At 37.5% G+C, this 17,882-nt stretch overlaps 1 protein-coding gene across 1 annotated transcript in view; it reads right to left on the bottom strand.

Moving 5' to 3' along the window:
- The window catches only part of CFAP47 (cilia and flagella associated protein 47), a gene marked incomplete at both ends in the record, with an annotated part of 327,280 nt that overhangs the window by 169,946 nt on the left and 139,452 nt on the right, over positions 1-17,882 (bottom strand). Inside the window, 3 exons of the mRNA XM_080613518.1 lie at positions 6,730-6,910; positions 14,672-14,898; positions 15,832-15,940. Of these exons, the coding sequence (XP_080469644.1) occupies positions 6,730-6,910; positions 14,672-14,898; positions 15,832-15,940 (517 nt within the window). The remainder of the gene's footprint in view (positions 1-6,729; positions 6,911-14,671; positions 14,899-15,831; positions 15,941-17,882) is intronic.

Genomic DNA, 17,882 nt, shown 5'->3' with positions numbered 1-17,882 from the left:
AGCTCCCAGTGCCAAGCACAGGAAGGATTGGTGCTCCGAGGATTCATCAGGCCAATGGCATTTTGCTGTTGTTGGAAGGCCCTGAGAGGGCTTGAGGTGGAAGCAGAAAAGGCAGTGCCAGTGTCCCCTTGTCCCCTTAGAGGCATAACCAGCGTGTGGACCGGGAGCAGGTCTTGCTCACATGCTCAGGGAGTAGCCGATCGCCAGCACTGGGGTCAGGAAGGAATTTTCCCCCGGGGCAGATTGGCACCGGTCCCCGGGGGTTTTTTGCCTTCCTCTGAGCACTGAGCATGACCACTTGTCAGGGCTCCTCTGGTCCATTCTGGCTGCGTTATCGCCTGGTGCTCGTGCTCCGCGAAGGTGGCCCCTCGTGTCCTGCAGCTGGGGGAGGAAGGGCTTTTTTCCCCCCAGGCTGGACTAGCAAGCGTCCCTGGGGTTTTTTGCCTTCCTCCGCAGCCGAGCACAGCCCCTTCATGGGGCTCCTTTGGCTCACGGTGTCCCAAAGGCAGCTGCTCGTGCTCCACGCAGGTGGCCCTCGTGCCCCACATCCGGGGGGAGGCAGCCTTCTGGACTCCCAGGCTGGCCCCAGCGTGGCCCCGGGACTTGCTGCTGTCCTCTGGAGTACTGAGCACCACCCCTCGTCAGGTCTTCCCTGGCCCTTTCTGGCTGGGTTCTTCTTGCACTGCTCTTGCACCACCACAGCACCGCTCCTGCCCCGGCTTTCCTTTCTCAGGCTGCAAGGCAGGGTTTTTCCAGCTAAACTGAAAGGCCTAAGCTAAACCGGACTCAAATTGACTAAGCTCAACTAAATCAAATCGCTTTATTTAGAAATAAATAAAACGCAATTTCCGTCTCTAACCATTCTGATTTGTGTCTTTGAAAGTGCTTTTGGTGCTGAAATTCCCTTGGCATTTCAGGTGAATAAGGATCTCCTCATGGTACAACTCCTTGTGAGTGCAGGGAATGGAACGGAATAAAATGGAACGAAATAGAACAGAAGAGAATGGAATGGAACGGAACAGAATACAACAGAAAGCTATGCTGTGTTATGCATATAGAGTCATAGAAGAGTTAGGGTCGGAAAGGACCTTATGATCATCTAGTTGCAACCCCCCTGCCATGGGCAGGGACACCTCACACTAAACCATGCCACCCAAGGCTCCGTCCAACTCGGCCTTGAACACCACCAGGGATGGGGCATTCACAACCTCCTTGGGCAACCCATCCTAGCGCCTCACCACCCTCACAGTAAAGAACTTCCTCCTTCGATCCAATCTAAACTTCCCCTGTTCAAGTTTTAACCCGTTACCCCTTGTCCTACCACTACAGTCCCTAGTGAAGAGTCCCTCCCCAGCATCCTTGTAGGCCCCCTTCAGATAGCGGAAGGCTGCTAGGAGGTCTCCACGCAGCCTTCTCTTCTCCAGGCTGAACAGCCCCAACTTTCTCAGCCTGTCTTCATCCGGGAGGTGCTCCAGTCCCCTGATCCTCCTCGTGGCCCTCCTCTGGACTTGTTCCAACAGTTCCATGTCCTTTTTATATTGAGGACACCAGAACCGTACACAACACTCCAAGTGAGGTCTCACGAGAGCAGAGCAGAGCAGAGCAGAGCAGAGCAGAGGGGCAGGATCACCTCCTTCGACCTGCTGGTCACGCTCCTTTTGATGCAGCCCAGGATACGGTTGCCTTTCTGGGCTGCGAGCACACGCTGAAGCCGCCTCATGTTAAGTTTCTCATCGACCAACACCCCCAAGTCCTTCTCTGCAGGGCTGCTCTGAATCTCTTCTCTGCCCAACCTGTAGCTGCGCCTGCGATTGCTCCCACCCAGGTGGAGCCTTGCACTTGGCATGGTTAAACTTCATCACGTTGGCATCAGCCCACCTCACAAGCGTGTCGAGGTCCCTCTGGATGGCATTCCTTCCCTCCAGCGTATCAACCGAACCGCACAGCTTGGTGTCATCGGCAAACTCGCTGAGGGCGCACTCAATCCCACTCTCCATGTCACCGACAAAGATGTTGACCAAGACCGGTCCCAACACCGATCCCTGAGGGGCACCACTCGTTACTGGTCTCCAGCTGGGCATTGAGCCATCGACCACAACTCTTTGCGTGCGGCCATCCAGCCAGTTCTTTATCCACCCACTGGTCCATCTATCAAATTGATGTCTCTCCAATTTAGAGACGAGGATGTCATACGGGACAGTGCCGAACGCTTTGCACAAGTCCAGGTAGATGACATCAACCGCTCTACCCGTGTCTGTCAGTTCCGTAGCCCCATCCTGGAAGGCTACCGAGTTGGTCAGGCAGGATTTCCCCTTAGTGAAGCCATGCTGGCTGTCACCAACCACCTCCCTGTTTTTCATGTGCCTTAGCATGCCTTCCAGGAGAATCTGCTCCAAGATTTTACCAGGCACAGAGGTGAGACTGACTGGTCTGTAGTTCCCTGGGTCATCCATTTTCCCCTTCTTGAACATGGGGGATATATTTATTTCCCTTTTCCCAGTCATCGGGAACTTCACCTGCCTGCCAGGATTTTTTCAGATATGATGGCCAGCGGCTCAGCATCTTCATTCGCCAGTTCCTTCAGGACCTGTCGATGGATTTCATCAGGTCCCATGGACTTGTGCACGTTCAGGTTCTTAAGATGGTTTTGAATCAGATCCTCTCCTAGCTCCATGTTCCTCTTACATGATACTTAACTGAGGGTTTTAAAACTACTCTACAGAACAGAGACACTTACTTGTGTTTCATGAGCGCTGCAGGGAAAACCTACTCGGTCCAGATAGTTTAAACCGAATTGGGCTCAAAACACTTGGTTGAGCTTTTGAGAACGTGCAATTAGGCAGCAGTCAGTGAAGTGTTGCATTCAAGTAGTAATGCCAGAGGTAAACCCCCAAACTAGACACATGAATGTTAACAAGCCATTCTACAGAACTGAGTCACTGTCCTTGGTTCAGCAGTAGCAGTCATTTTTCTCCTTCTTAGTAGCTGGTGCAGTGCTGTGTTTTTGACTTTCAGCCTGGGAACAGTGCTGATTACATCGATGTTCTTAGTTGTTGCTTAGTAATGTTTAGTCTAACCAAGGTCTTTCTGAGTTTCCTGCTTTGCTAGGGAGGAGGGGAAACCAGGAGGAAGCAGAGACAGGACACCTGACCCAAACTAACCAAAGAGGTATTCCATACCACAGCACGTCATGCCCACTATATAAACTGGGGGCAGTTAGCCAGAAGGCCCAGATCACTGCTCAGGTCGGGCTGGGTATCAGTTGGCGGGTGGTGAGTGGTTGTATTCTCTCCCCTTGTTTTTTCCCTTATCATTATTATTATTGGTGGTAGCAGCAGTGGTTTGTGTTATACTTTAGTCACTGGACTGTTCTTATCTCAGCCCGTGGGAGTTACATTCTCCGGGAGCTGGGGGAGGAAGGGGGGAGCGAGCGAGCGGCTGCGTGGTTCTGGGTTGAAGGCTGTGCTTAAACCACGCACAAAACCAGACTCTTAACTAGCATGCAAACTCTGTTCCACATATACTACATTTAGTTACACTAAAATACATAGTTTTTAACTATCTAGCATTTCCAAGTAACTATTCTTTCACAAAATCTGGGTCATTGCTACCTCTACATATACTTTATATGATCTTCCATATTACTAATGGAAAGTACTTGACACTGTCCAACAAGTATTGGTTCCTGAGGGCACACTTTCTGATGACTCTGCAGTAACAAATTATCAAAATTTGCTAACTTTTCAATGCAGCCAATGCATTATTTTATTTCCATAAAAGTATAGGGTTTGGGTTTGAATCAAGATGTCATATCAGAAGTAAACATGTTGTGTTCTTTTTCCGTATTAAGATCTGAAATACTGCCAAAAAAGTAATAAGGTTATTTAACAAGATCTATTTTATAGGAAAATGTGTAGAATGGCATTGATTTTTATCTTCTAATTCCCTTTTGGCAGAGTTCTTAAAATATTGGCTAGACAATTTTCCTGCTACTGCAGACTAAAATTCTGATCCAGGGACCGATTTTAGTTAGCTTGGTTCTGCCTTTGTTTTTCTTCACAAATCTAAGCACTCTGTCATTTCTTCAGAAAAGCAGCTACTCCCACCCTAAGTAAAGCTACTGCCACGGTTAAAATACCACTTTTTCTTCAGGTAATAAAGTTAAAATTTTCAGATGAGACCAATGTTTTTTCTCCATCTACAGGAACACCACCTGGGGACTTCTGTCATAATATTAGATTTTCTAAGAGCCTGCAAATATTCCTTTTTCCTCATTAGCACAATAAATGCACTGAATCAGCCAGGATTGCCTTTGTACTGAACACACCTTTGCTTTCATGCTTTTAGCTCCTTATCTCAGCTTTTCTTATTAGCTGCTCTTTAACTCACCACCTCTCTGAATTCACTACCAAAGCCCCATTTAGTTTTCTGCATCATCTTGACTTTTCTGTGCCCTCATGTAACTCTTTAAGTGTCTTAGTAAGAAAAAATAAGTATCAAAGATTGTGTTCACTGTAGAATGAATTATTTTCTGAGTTTCCAGTGCTTACTTTCCCTCTTTCAGATACTTTTATAATTTCCTTAGCTGGATAAAGAAGCAGCATGAATCAGCAATAAAATACCTCCTTACTATAATGTGGTTTCTTCACTACATTTTAGCAATTAATATTCTAAAAATTTCAGATAAGTTCATTCACATTTCAACTTTAAAAATAATTTTAGAAGTTGCTAAGCAACAGTGACCTGCCATATGGTCAGTTAACAATTTTTGTTCTGAGATCACGATGGAGATCTTATTATGTCCTTATCAGATTTGCATCTACAGATTTTGCTCTCTCCCTCAGCAGGTATTACCCTCTTCTACAGAGCACTCCAAAGAATCCCCTGTGCAATTATGACTTTTTTTTAGTTCACTTCTAAATTAATTATTACAAACACAAGCAATTATTTTTTAACTTGACAACAAAAGGATTTTAACTAGGATTTAAATATCTTGTCACTCAAGAAATGTTTCAGCTATCAACCTGTGTTACATCTATTCTACAGCTTCTACTGGCTGCTAGCCCTGTAGTCACTCATCAGGCTAGTCTTGCTTCTAATACCGCAGTAACTATTTTCATCTTTCTAAAAACATGCCTAGTGACACCCTAAAATATTTTACAGCACAGATACTCTAATCAAGTAGAATGAATCTGTAGCAAAAAGACTTGCCAGAAATAATCAAGAAATTCCTTATTTTTATTCCAGAAAAGAAACAAAAAACACAAGGGATACACCAATTTTGAGACAAACATACACCATGAAAGCACATGACTGGTTCCAGTGACAGAAAAATGGATGGGGCTTTGAGCAACCTGGTCTAGTGAAAGGGAAGTTAGAGCTAGATGATCCCTTCCAACCCCTAACCATTCTATGATTCTATGAAGTGAACTGCAGAAAGATACAGAAGGACTCTACTGATCAAGAAGTGATGAAATGAAAGTATGGATGGACTGACTAGAATTCAAGCCTATTAAATTTGCCAAGAAAACTGCTACTTATATTTTAAGTACAAACCTCCAAATTATTTGTGTCATCCAGTGCTTGTGGAATATTACATTAGCTGTGATATAACCATGTACAGATACCTTAGCAGGTAAATATAAACACAAATTTTATTATAGAATCATCCAGGTTAGAAAAGAGCCTTAAGATCGAGTCCAACTGTCAACCTAGCACTGCCGAGACCACTACTAAATCATGTCCCTAAGCACCACATCTATATGTCTTTTAAATACCTCCAGGGATGCTGACTCCACCACTGCCCTGGGCAGCCTGTTCCAATGCTTGCCAACCCTTTTGGTGAACAATTTTTTCCTGATATTCAATCTAAACTTCCCCTGATGTAACTTGAGGCCATTTATTCATCCTATTGCTTGTTACTTGGCAGAAGAGAGCAACACGCAGCTCACTACAACCTCCTTTCAGGTAGTTGTAGAGACCAATAAAGTCCCCCTAAGCCTCCTTTTCTCCAGGCTAAATCACCCCAGTTGTCTCAGCTGCTCAAGTTTTTTTAAGAAATGCAACCTAGAGGGTTTTGTAAGTTGAAATTAAGATTTAAAATATATATATATAATCAACCAGCAAAGAAGGGATCAAATTGAAAGCCAAGAAAAAAAGAAAGCAATATTTCAGAATAAAATTTAAGATACTAGAAAAATCTTAGGCAACAGAGACTGACTAAAGTTGACAAGATCAATCTGAAGGCTAGTGTACAACTTTTCATTGATGAGGGACAAAGAGAACACAGCATACAATTAGTTGACACCTCCCTCTGGCTGATTAAGGAGAAGCAAACAAGAAACAATATGTGGTATAAATGGTGCAATTTGAGCACAGATCACTGCTGGATGAGAAAAGGATGTAAGAAATGAGCACAAATTTAAGATCTCTCGGATAAACAAACCAAATTAATTTACCTTATAGAGCAAGTCTCCTGTGGTTATGTGCCTTTGAGAAAATGGGGAGCAAGTAAAAAGCACTATTTTGAGCTAATAAAAGAGAACTTCGGTAATGATGACAAAGACAAGGTTGAGGATTTGATCAATAGCAGAATGAAGAAAAAGATAATTTTCTGATTCTATTCAGGTAAACCTTAATAACACAGATCATTTCAGTGAAAAGAAAAAAAAAAAAAAGAACCAAACAAAAAACCCCCCGCAAATTCATCATATATAAGACTATTCTTACCTGTTTTCTGAGGTGAAAGGTCTTTTGCTGATAGAACTTTCAAATTAACTCTGCCCGATCCCAATACTGGAATAGAGAGCTTCTTAGGAACCTCAAAGAATTCTTGCGCACTCACTTCTACGCTGTAATCCACATACTTCAGCTCTGGCAGGAATTTACGAGGTTTCAGGAGTGCATGTCTCTGTAGTGAAGGAATAATGTATACATATGAACAATCATCTCATAATAATTTCAGATTAAGACATCAAAAATAATACAGGTCTAAATATGTAATTCTAAAGCTAAGTTAGTAATTTGGCAAGTTGCATAGAAGTTGTTGAAAGATCCTTCTAAATAAAAACTGTCTTGTATAGTTTTGTTAGGCATCATGTGTCTGAAACATTTGTTTAAGAAAAATGGAGTTTGAAATTTACAGTAAAACCATCTCCTACCCCGAAACCACTGAGCAGTCTCTTAAAAGTGTTCAGGAAAGGCAAGAAAGGGGGAGAATAAAGATGAAAACATATTTTGCATCAGATGTAGATAGATTTTTCATCATTTACTTTATAAAAGTTTCTGGATAATAAAAGGCATGAAAACAAAAAATTATTTTTCTGTTTTTGAAGGATAATCATATAGTTAGCTGAGCTAACTTTGACACTTTGAAATTGACAATATATTTTAGAAAGCAAAGCATTTATGATTAATTTTAGGGATAAATAAACTCCCCTTTTGGTAAAAAGCATTTCTAATCAACAGTAAAACACATATTAGTAAAGGATTAGCACAGTACGTAAAGACAAGCTCAAAATCATAGAATCATAGAATAGCTAGGGTTGGAGAGGACCTTAAGATCATCTAGTTCCAACCCTCTTGCCATGGGCAGGGACATCTCACGCTAAACCATGTCACCCAAGTCATCTAAACATCCTGATGAACTAAATTTGACTCCTGTAAAACAGCATTACAGAAATAATGCAATAGTTTAATACACTACTTGCTGAAAACAGCCATTTTCAATCCAATAACACAGTATAATTTTAATGTTCAAGATTAACTGTAAGTTGAACAAATTCAAAATCTGAAACTAGTTGCATCTTTTTTATAGAAAAGTCTTTGGAATAAATGACTGCTGTGAATTATCTTGAAGCAAATCTAGGCAAGAGATAAATAGAGAAAAAATCAGTTTGTGCTAAGAAAACTGGTTTATTCTATTCGTTTAAAATAGTGTCAGGACAACAGGTATCACAGTAGATATCAGAATGGGATAAGGAATGGAGATCCATTCCGGGAATTCAAAAAGACAATTTAAAAGGAATGTGGATTGTTCTTAAGGATTACTATTAAGGGTAATATGGTCAAATTACTGTTGAAATCAATTGGGCTGGAGTTCTGCTTTGGCTTGGTGGCTTGTCTATTGGTTGGTTGGTTTGGTTCTTTTTCTTTTTTAATAAAAAACTCACATTCCCTTTCCAGCTTTATAAAACAGACCCACACTCTGCATTGCCTTGTTCTGACCGTTAATCTATCCATCAAAAATGTCAATATGGCTTTAAATACAAAGTACTTTTGGAATTTAGGAATCTGTAAAAACAAATAATTATTTATGATTCTTGTTCTATAAAGAACTGGACACATATGTGACTGAAAAAAGTACTCACTGAAATGAAACATTAACTGAGGGGTTTTTTACTGTATATGCACTATTTGTGTAGTGCAAATATAATCTACAGAAGGAACAAGAAGATTTGTTATGTGAGTTGAAAACTTGGACTCACTGTTGTCTGCTGAGACACTTGCTGAGGGAGCTGGGTCTCTATAGTTTGGAGAAGAGGAGACTGCGGGGGGACCTTATTAGTGTATATAAATATATAAAGGGGGAGTGTCATGAGGATGGAGCCAGGCTCTTCTCAATGGCAAACAATGATAGGACAAGGGGTAATGGGTATAAACTGGAACACAAGAGGTTCCACTTAAACTTGAGAAGAAACTTCTTCTCAGTGAGGGTGACAGAACACTGGAACAGGCTGCCCAGGGAGGTTGTGGAGTCTCCTTCTCTGGAGACATTCAAAACCCGCCTGGACACATTCCTATGTAACCTTATCTAGGTGTTCCTGCTCTGGCAGGGGGATTGGACTAGATGATCTTTTGAGGTCCCTTCCAATCTCTAACATACTGTGATACTGTGATACTGTGATTGATTTCTATCCTGCAAGACTGGAAGTTCACTGATAGTGCTTGCTCATACACACACATAAGATAAATTAAAAAAAAAAATAAAATCAATACATGTTAATAATTCAGTTGCTATTATTAGTAGCAAGTTCCATTTCTCTCTGATAGGACTGAAATGACAGAAGACTCTGCAGTGGGAAAAAGATATTTCATTTTCACTTGTATTGGGAAGTTTCAAACCAAAAGAATTATATGTATTTACCAGTTTAAATTTGACTTAGATCTTCTGTATATTCAAATACAAATTTATACCTACACATGATTTCGGTAATTAGATTATTTTCCAACACTGAAATAAAAAGCCAACATGATTTAAAAGTTTTGGTAAGTCTTAATTGACAGAATGATTGTAAGATGACCTTTGGTGGAGCACTGAACAGTTCAATAATAATTATCTTGAAGATATATCTTATGATCTAAAAAATAACTGAAGCACTTATTTTAAGATCCTTGTTCATGCTATCTCATTTTTAAGGATACGTTAAGAAAAAAGACAGCTGGTTAGTATTACATAGTCTATGGACATATCAAATATTTCCTGGTACATTGTCAAAGAGTAAATGAGGAAAACATTTTTAATGAGAAACCTAGATCTTTTTGAAAGGGGAAAAGAAATCCTACAAACACACAAAAGACTAAAATATGTTGCCTCAAAGGGCAACATTTCCAAGAAAAGAGAAAATGTCCAACATAATTCAGATAAATGTTGCAGCTGGTACATTTTTTAGTATTTTTCAGGGCAGTAAGTTAGATGAAATTCAGTATTTTTTAACTCTTACTATCAGTTACAGGTCTAAGGCTGCTGTGCTACAATAAGACATATTCCAATACGTACTTCATCAATGTAATGGTTCATGGTATTCCATGTGTGGAAGTGTTACTACCAGTTAACAGCAGTATTTGCGTTCACTTCCCAGGATTAATTTATTTTTAGAATAATTATTCAAAAAAGGATTGGAGGTATATAAAGGTATATAAAGCATCAGAATTAAACTTAGTATTTTTTCAAAGACCAATTGATTTTCCAAGGTATTTTCTTAGAACTACCACCTGCACTTTCTATGTGTAAAGTATGGCAGATTCTATTACAGAATGCAGAAGAACCTTACTCTTTCCCTGCATATTACTGTTTTCCAGATCGTCATTTAGCCCCATTTCTTCTTTCCAGTAATTAACTTCTAAAACTGTTCCTCATGAATAAAATAATTTCATTATGTCAGTCTCTCAGAATCTGTGATAAACCATGTTTGCCATTTCCCTTAATCCCATATCAAAAGATAAGTGATGCAATATAAAAGACATTGGTCCCACTTATAAACTCAATAAATTGAAATCTGACCCCAGAACCTTTTGCGAAAAGTTCATTCCAATTCAAATATACCTAATGAAATTTTGCAACTTTTTAATTACAGTATCTTCTCTCTTCAAGGACACTATGATTCTTCCTTAAAAAAAAAAACCAAACCCACCAACAAAAACCCCACTTGTATTTAAAAAAGCAAACTGTCCAAACTTAACTTACAATTCTTCCATAATCACATGGAAGATCACAAAATCCTTGAATCACGGGTGTCTATGAAGAGTACAGACTTTGAAGATCAGAGCTGAACAGATGTAGGATGAGATTCTGTCACATCAGCCAAGCAGCAGAAGCCATAGCTTTGAATGCACAAGGTCTCTGCTCATCTTTCATTTATCAAAGACCATTAGCACCACCATGATGTACTAAGATAAAATATTCAGTGCTGCTTAGTCCCATGGACAGCAGGACAGAAAGAAAATGCACAATGTCCTAACATCTAGAATATGGTTATGGACACAGAGATCTGCTGTCCATGATAAGCCATGACCTTGAAGGAAGGCAAAATAGAGCCTAAATATTTTTTACAGTTTAACTATGAGGACATATCTGGACATAGAGGCAATTGCAAGCTTCAGTTTTGTGATTCTTGCAGAACAGGACTTCTCTTCCTTCCCTCATGCAATGTGTAATTATACAAGGGGTTACTAGCATCTCTGACTATGAAGAAAAAGTATCTGATTATGAAGAAAGAGTATCTAGAAACTGGGTTTAATTTATTCATCTATGTGGATTCTAGAAAGAAGGAAAATGAGACATGTTATTTTGAAATTCACTAACTGCAACTCCCCCTGCATATCCATGTGAATTCTCATTATTCTGTTATTTCCTTCCTTCTTTTAATCACTTTCCTCTCTTTACTACCATTAGCAACTTCAATCTAAACAAGTTATGTTCTTCTTCCACATTCTCTCCCCTTTCTTTCCACATGTTTTTTCTTCCCTTGTTATCTGTTCACCTAAACTTTCCACCTACAGCTTTCTGTTATTAATCATTTAAAAAGTATTTTGTAATTATTGACAATAATGCCAGTCCCAACCTTAACAGTGGCAGAGTTCCATCCTATATTCTTTTTACTACTACCTAACAATGTTTTCATTGGAATTAAATTAATGAAATACCCAAGAGGTAAGACATTCACACAATTGTATACTTAAAAATAAAACTCAGAACTATCTTAACATCTTTAATTAAAAACAATAAAAAATTCACAGTCATAAATAGGCATGCACCCAGGATATTATTTACTGTCTGGGTTTTTATGCCTTGTATATATTTACTAATAGAATTAAGAAGCATGAGGTTACTGATTTTAATTTCTGATTTTCCTTTAAATATCGAGATATGCATCTTTAGATTCCTATTGCTTTAGCATCCCTACTTCCTATCTCTTCACTACTCAGCTTCTCTAACTGGTTTATTTTTTGATGCTATTTGTTTTCAAATATTTTTTAGATTATACCAAAGTTAAAACACAAAAAAAAAAATCGTGTAAAAAATTGTTTGGATTGTCCTGGTAGTACTGGTTACTTTGGGGAGACAAGGAAGGAGATGGCAGATTAAGAACTTAACCTTGCTGCTAGTGGGTCTTTCATTGCCCAAGATTTTAAAATAAACCATTAAATTTCTCTTTGTAGCAGAACTGCTTAATGATCTGATTTTAACCTAGCTAAATAAGTAAAAGACAGAAATCAAGATTTAGCTAATATTCCTGCACCTTTCATTGAATGTCCATTTCCAAGTTCCTCTGACTCGTTAACTGTCACTTTTGTAATCTGATTGTGCACTAATACCGGCACAATAGTAACACCTTTTAGTACAAAATACAAACAGGAGAAACAGGATGTGCACAGCAACTTTTATGGTAAAGAGATAAGAAACCTTTTTTTTTTTTTTTTAGTAACTCTATTAAAAAGAATAATTAGAATATAAATATAAATAGAATATTAGAATATTAAAAAGAATAATTTTATGGGAAAGATATAAGAATTTTTTTTTATTAATTCTACTTATTAAAAAGAATCAAAACAGATATTTTTTTCTTACAGCAAGAAAAAGAAGCAGTAAAAACAGATTACTAAAATAGCTAGGAGTTTCAACCATGCATATAGATGGGTCAAGTAAAACCATATAGCAAATGTTACTGAATATACAGTTTGACTAAAAAAATATAGCCTACCTTTATTTCTGTTTTCTATGTGATTGAAGTAAACATGAGTAAAATGTACAGTTTAATAGGAATGGAAAGCATGCAATTATTTAGTTAGTTATTCCACAGATTGACAGGCAAATAAATGGAGCAAGCCAAAACAATTTTTCCTTCTGTCCATCCATTATATAACACAATTAGGTCTTCAGGAAGTGAGTAGAAAGGTGGAATAGAAATCAAAGAGAGTAACAAAGAGAGATATTGAGATGCTGGAGAGGGTCCAGAAAAGGGCAATGAAGCTGGTGAAGGGCCTGGAGCACAAGTTTGATGAGGAACAGCTGAGGGAACTGGGGTTGTTAGTCTTGAGAAAAGAAGGCTTGGGGGTGGGATGACCTTGACACTCTCTGCAGCTACCTGAAAGGAGGTATTGGAACAGGCTTCCCAGGGAAGTGGTGGAATCACTATTCCTGGAAGTGTTCAAAAAACATGTAGATGAGGCCCTTCGTGAAATGGCTTAGTGATAGACTTTGCAGTCATGGGGTAATGGCTGGACTTGATGATCTTGAAGGTCTTTACTAACCTAGTTGATTCTATTATTCTGTATATTCCAAAGGATTTCATGAGCCTAAACAATTCACAAAACCACAGGGTACGGATGGGATTTTTTTTTTTTTTCGGGGGGGGGAAGGCAGTTAAGCAATGAACCTAAACCCATAATTTAGCTCCAAATTTAAATATAGAATACCAGCCCCCTCCAAAAACTTTCTTCAATTAATACCACCAGAATTTCTGTATTGTCACTTTTATACAGACAGTAAGTAAGACTTTATGACAAAAGTTATTAGGAAAACTTTTCAGAATTTAATGTGCATAGGGATTTGCCATACTGACATATTTTTAATGTGTCTTTTCTAAATCAGTTTACAGCAAACTTCTCCATTTTATTTTTCATAAGCAATTACAAGACCTTCTGTACATGGAGCAAAATATTTTTTTCTGCATACTAGTTTCATTTCTCACATGATAATTTATTCAGTGTTAATATCCATTATGTATTTTATATCTAATCTAGTTGTCCTCCACTCTTCTATGATACAGGCAATTTTAGAACTCATGCCAGAGTTTAGCATACCTAGTGGTACAAAAAGTGTTGCTATTATGTTCTGCCTCGATTACATTCAAAGTTTCAGAGCTGTCAAGTCTTTCATTAAGTATTTACTAAGTGACTGCAATATTAAGGGTCTTCAATTATGTTTATAAAAATGTTCTCACAGCAGTGGATTAGCTATAATCCAAAAGGAAACTATTTGAGTCCAGATTACATGGTTACAATTCTCTTCCCAATATAAACATAAAATAGATCAAATCTACTCTGTCATTTTTCCTCACTTAATTTGTTTTATATTACTTTTTGAGCTTATCTGTAAATAGAAGGCATATATTTAGCAACATTGAGACATGAAGGAAACTTCCTCTTAGTATTGGGAACCCATACTTAGTAGTCTAACTGGCAATCTGGAATAACACAACTGCTCAGCGATCTAGCTGAGGCCAGGTAACATCAGGTTCACAAGGGAAATTAAAGCCTAGAGTGTGGTTATTATCCATAGAAGGTGGCACTTGAATTCTCATTTGGCAATATTGCTATTATAAATTTATTCACAAGTACTAATTGAATGTTTAAGAGACCACCTTGGGAGGTTTTTTGTTTCTAAATTTTGAAATCTTGGAAAAATATCTCTAGGTTGGAATGATGTCTAAATAGGGAGCTATAGCTTAGAAAGAAGATCTGTGGTTTTTCAAAACCATTTTGTATTGATCGCAAGACATGAACAAATCTTTCCTGCTCCTCGATTTTTTCACAAAGCTTATTCTTTAAAGAAAAATCCTGTTTAAGAATTTTCAATTCTTACAAAAATGTGCATAAGGAAGGAAACTAATACAGATACCTATTACATAGAGTATGAAATACAGTAAAATGTTTATGCTCTTTTTAACTACAGCCAACATTTCTTAAAGGAAGTACTTCTTAATAGCATGGAGAAAGCAGCTTCAGAATGAACATGTAAAACATTGCAGTGTCTGAGGGAAATTGGGATTACTGTCAGAATTTGTGAAAAAAAAAACATAACTTCACAGTTTCCTGAAACTTAAAAAACTCAGGCAAACAAACCAAGAACCACTAAATAATTGCAGTAACAGAGTACTGTGTTTCTCACCTCTATTCTGGACAGCCCTAACAATGCAATCGCAACTCTAACACTACTGCTCTGCAGAGTCCCTGTGATCTTTCTTCTTTCATATTCAATAGTTGACATCTGCTGTTGTGCAGCAATAGCCAGAGCCCTTTCTCTTGAGTCATTGATCACTGGAACCTTCAGATTTTCTTCAAGAATCTGATCAAGACGACATTTCAAATATAAAACTGGCTCTACTGAACTTGGACCTGTTAAATAAATAAAAGAAAACAAACAAACAAACAAACAAACATACAAAACAAACAAACAAAAAAAAAAAAAAAACAAAAAAAAAAAAAAAAAACCCACATTTGTCAACCAGTAGCATAACTGCATGGAGCATTTAAAATCTCTAATCTCCAAAGAAAAGTCAGAACACAAAATTGCCTTGATGTTTAGTGTTATTGCTCTAGTACATGCTATTTACTCCAGTAACACTTTTTTTTTATTTTTTTTAATCATAATGGGGAAATAAAAATTAAATAAACATAGAAATACAAACCACAAGTTGCTTAAGTAACAAGAAAACCCAGGCTTTAGTGTCACTACTATTATGACAATAATGAAAGTTTTAAAAAGTCTTTCTGACACCTACAAAACACAGCCACTCTTTTACCCCGCTAGATGATGTTTCATCTCCTCTAAAGGAAGCAACAAGCAATTATTTCAAATAATAGCTAACATTCTTTCTGAAATAGGATTGGCAGCAGTTTATCACTGTCTGTTTAAATACAAAAATATTGGATTGCCTGTCAAATCACAACACCGCATACAAAACTCATGCAATTTAAAATTAGAAAAATTCTAGGTAAAGATGACTTGTCCTAGTTCACCTAGCTACAACCCATATTCCCAAGTAGAAGAGAAATAATCAAAAGGAAGTTATGAAGACTGTGTTGAAGACAATAAAAGAAAGTCAAAGAAGCTCGCTAACAACCAGCTGCTGCATTGAAGACCACAGACTGGACAACATTAAAAGAAACATCTGATAGTTACACTGTAATATCTTTCTTATAGTTCACTATAAACAATTTCTTTTACAAGATTTATTTAATTAATTTGGGCAAAAATCCATAGGAGCTGAATAATAATTGCAAAAGAGAATTATTTGCTCTATTTTACTCTTCTCCTATTTGTTTTACCTTCTAACGTACTGCTAACATGCAAAACATTTGGACTGTCCATTGGAAGCAATCCTGAAGGCAAAGGTATATCACCTGTTCCCTCTATCAGATATATGAATTCTCCAATCTGAAATGCAAGAACATACAAATCCACAAAACTCAGAAAATAACCCATACAGAAGACGAGGCAAGATATTAAAACTAAAAACAAAGATACCTTAGTAATACTTAAAATCTGATTTGTGAAATAATTTACATATTTAGGAGACCTACTATTTTAAAACTATATTTAAATGAAAGAAAATTACAATTTCAAACTTTGCTATGATAATAAGGTACCGTTAACTGACAATATTAAATGTGAAAAGCCAAGAAATTTCAATTAATTGAATCCTTTCCAACTCTTCATATAATTTAACTCAATAAGGATACCCTGACCCATAAATACAGCAATAAAGTGAATTCTAATTATGTGCTATAGGTATATATAATTTAAGCAAATTCATTCATAACTTACTTCACAGTTAAGAACTTTTTTTGAAAAATGTTTACATTAATTTTGAGCCAGTAACATTTCTCTAGAAAGCAAAAAAGAGCAGAAATCAAGACAGGAAGATGTTGCTCAAAAAAGTGGTAAATACTCCATCCCTGGCAGTGTTCAAGGCCAGGCTGGACATAGCCTTGGTCAATATGGTCTAGGGTGGGTTAGAACTAGATGGTCTTAAGGTCCTTTCCAACCCTAACCATTTTATGATTCTATGATTCTATGTACAAATTCTCCATAAAGAAGTAATAAAGTTAAGAAATCTTATTTATTTCATTAAAATAATGGAAAAAATACAAAAAGCTTGCATGTAAATATAAACATGACCTAGAACAAAGGAACACAGTAATTTTTCAATGAGGAAATGATAGATTAATTAGCAGAGAAATAATGCTTTGAATCATAGATAAAAAAAAAAAAAAAAAAGTATGGTGCAAGAAAAACAGACACATATTTAAAAAAAAAAAAAAAAAAAGAAAAAGAAAATTCACTTCAAGTACTCCAAATTATAAAGGCCACAATCAGGACATCCCAAAACTAAGATACCTAAATTAGGTACCTATAGAATCATAGAATTATAGAATAGTTAGGGTTGGAAAGGACCTTAAGATCATCTAGTTCCAACCCCTCTGCCATGGGCAGGGACCCCCCACACAATAGATCTATGTGAACTAGGCAGGAGTTTTAATGATATATTACTATTGTTTTGATAACTTTTTTTCTTTACCACAGACTTTTCTTTGGACAACGTTACCTTCTACTGATTGCAACGCAGAACTGATATAACAACTGATATAATGTGCACAGAAGGTCATCTCTTTGTGTCTGTAAACCACATTCTGTAAAACTCTGCCTTAAAAATGCATATTCTATTATAAATAATAAGATATATTATCCTTTATTCCAGATATGAAGGAAATAATTTATGGAACCAAGTCCGTCTTCCAACCAATGCAATGTTTTCCCTTTAATAATGCTCAATAACATAAGGCTGATTTTTATTTTAACTTTATTCATAGTTTCAACACATTTATGTTGAGGCTGAAAGCATTGCACTTATGTTTCTGACACAGCAGAAGGAAAGCTATTCAACTTCGATGGCATTTTCTCCCCTTCCTTGATTCAGAAGTTCAGACAGTTCTTCCTTGGGAAGGATTAAAGAAACCTACAGCAAAAGTGAGTTCCCACACAGAAACTAATAGCCACTCCTAGGAACCAATTTAGGAATTGTTCCTGTTTCACACAGTTATTTGGCTCCATAAGGACTGCTAACAAGCTCACAGTATATACAAGTAATTCCATGAAGGTTTTGGTTGCTAAGATGCCATTTTACTATCAATTTCTTTTCTTGTCATTGCTGATATCAGTATGCTTATAGGTAGGAACAAACCCATTTCCCTCTTTGTTTTGAAGAGTTCTTGCTTTTTGATCTCCATAGAATGAAAATCCTGTTTTCTTTCTGCTGAGTTTTTCCTAATGCTTCCTGATGGAACAGAACGAGTATTTCACTTTATGTTGACAGTTT

Source organism: Psittacula echo, assembly GCF_963264785.1.
Source record: "Psittacula echo genome assembly, chromosome: 3".
Classification (NCBI taxonomy): Eukaryota; Metazoa; Chordata; class Aves; order Psittaciformes; family Psittacidae; genus Psittacula; species Psittacula echo.
The sequence above is the reverse complement of the archived record's forward strand: the minus strand, read 5'-3'. Positions and strand labels throughout refer to the sequence as shown.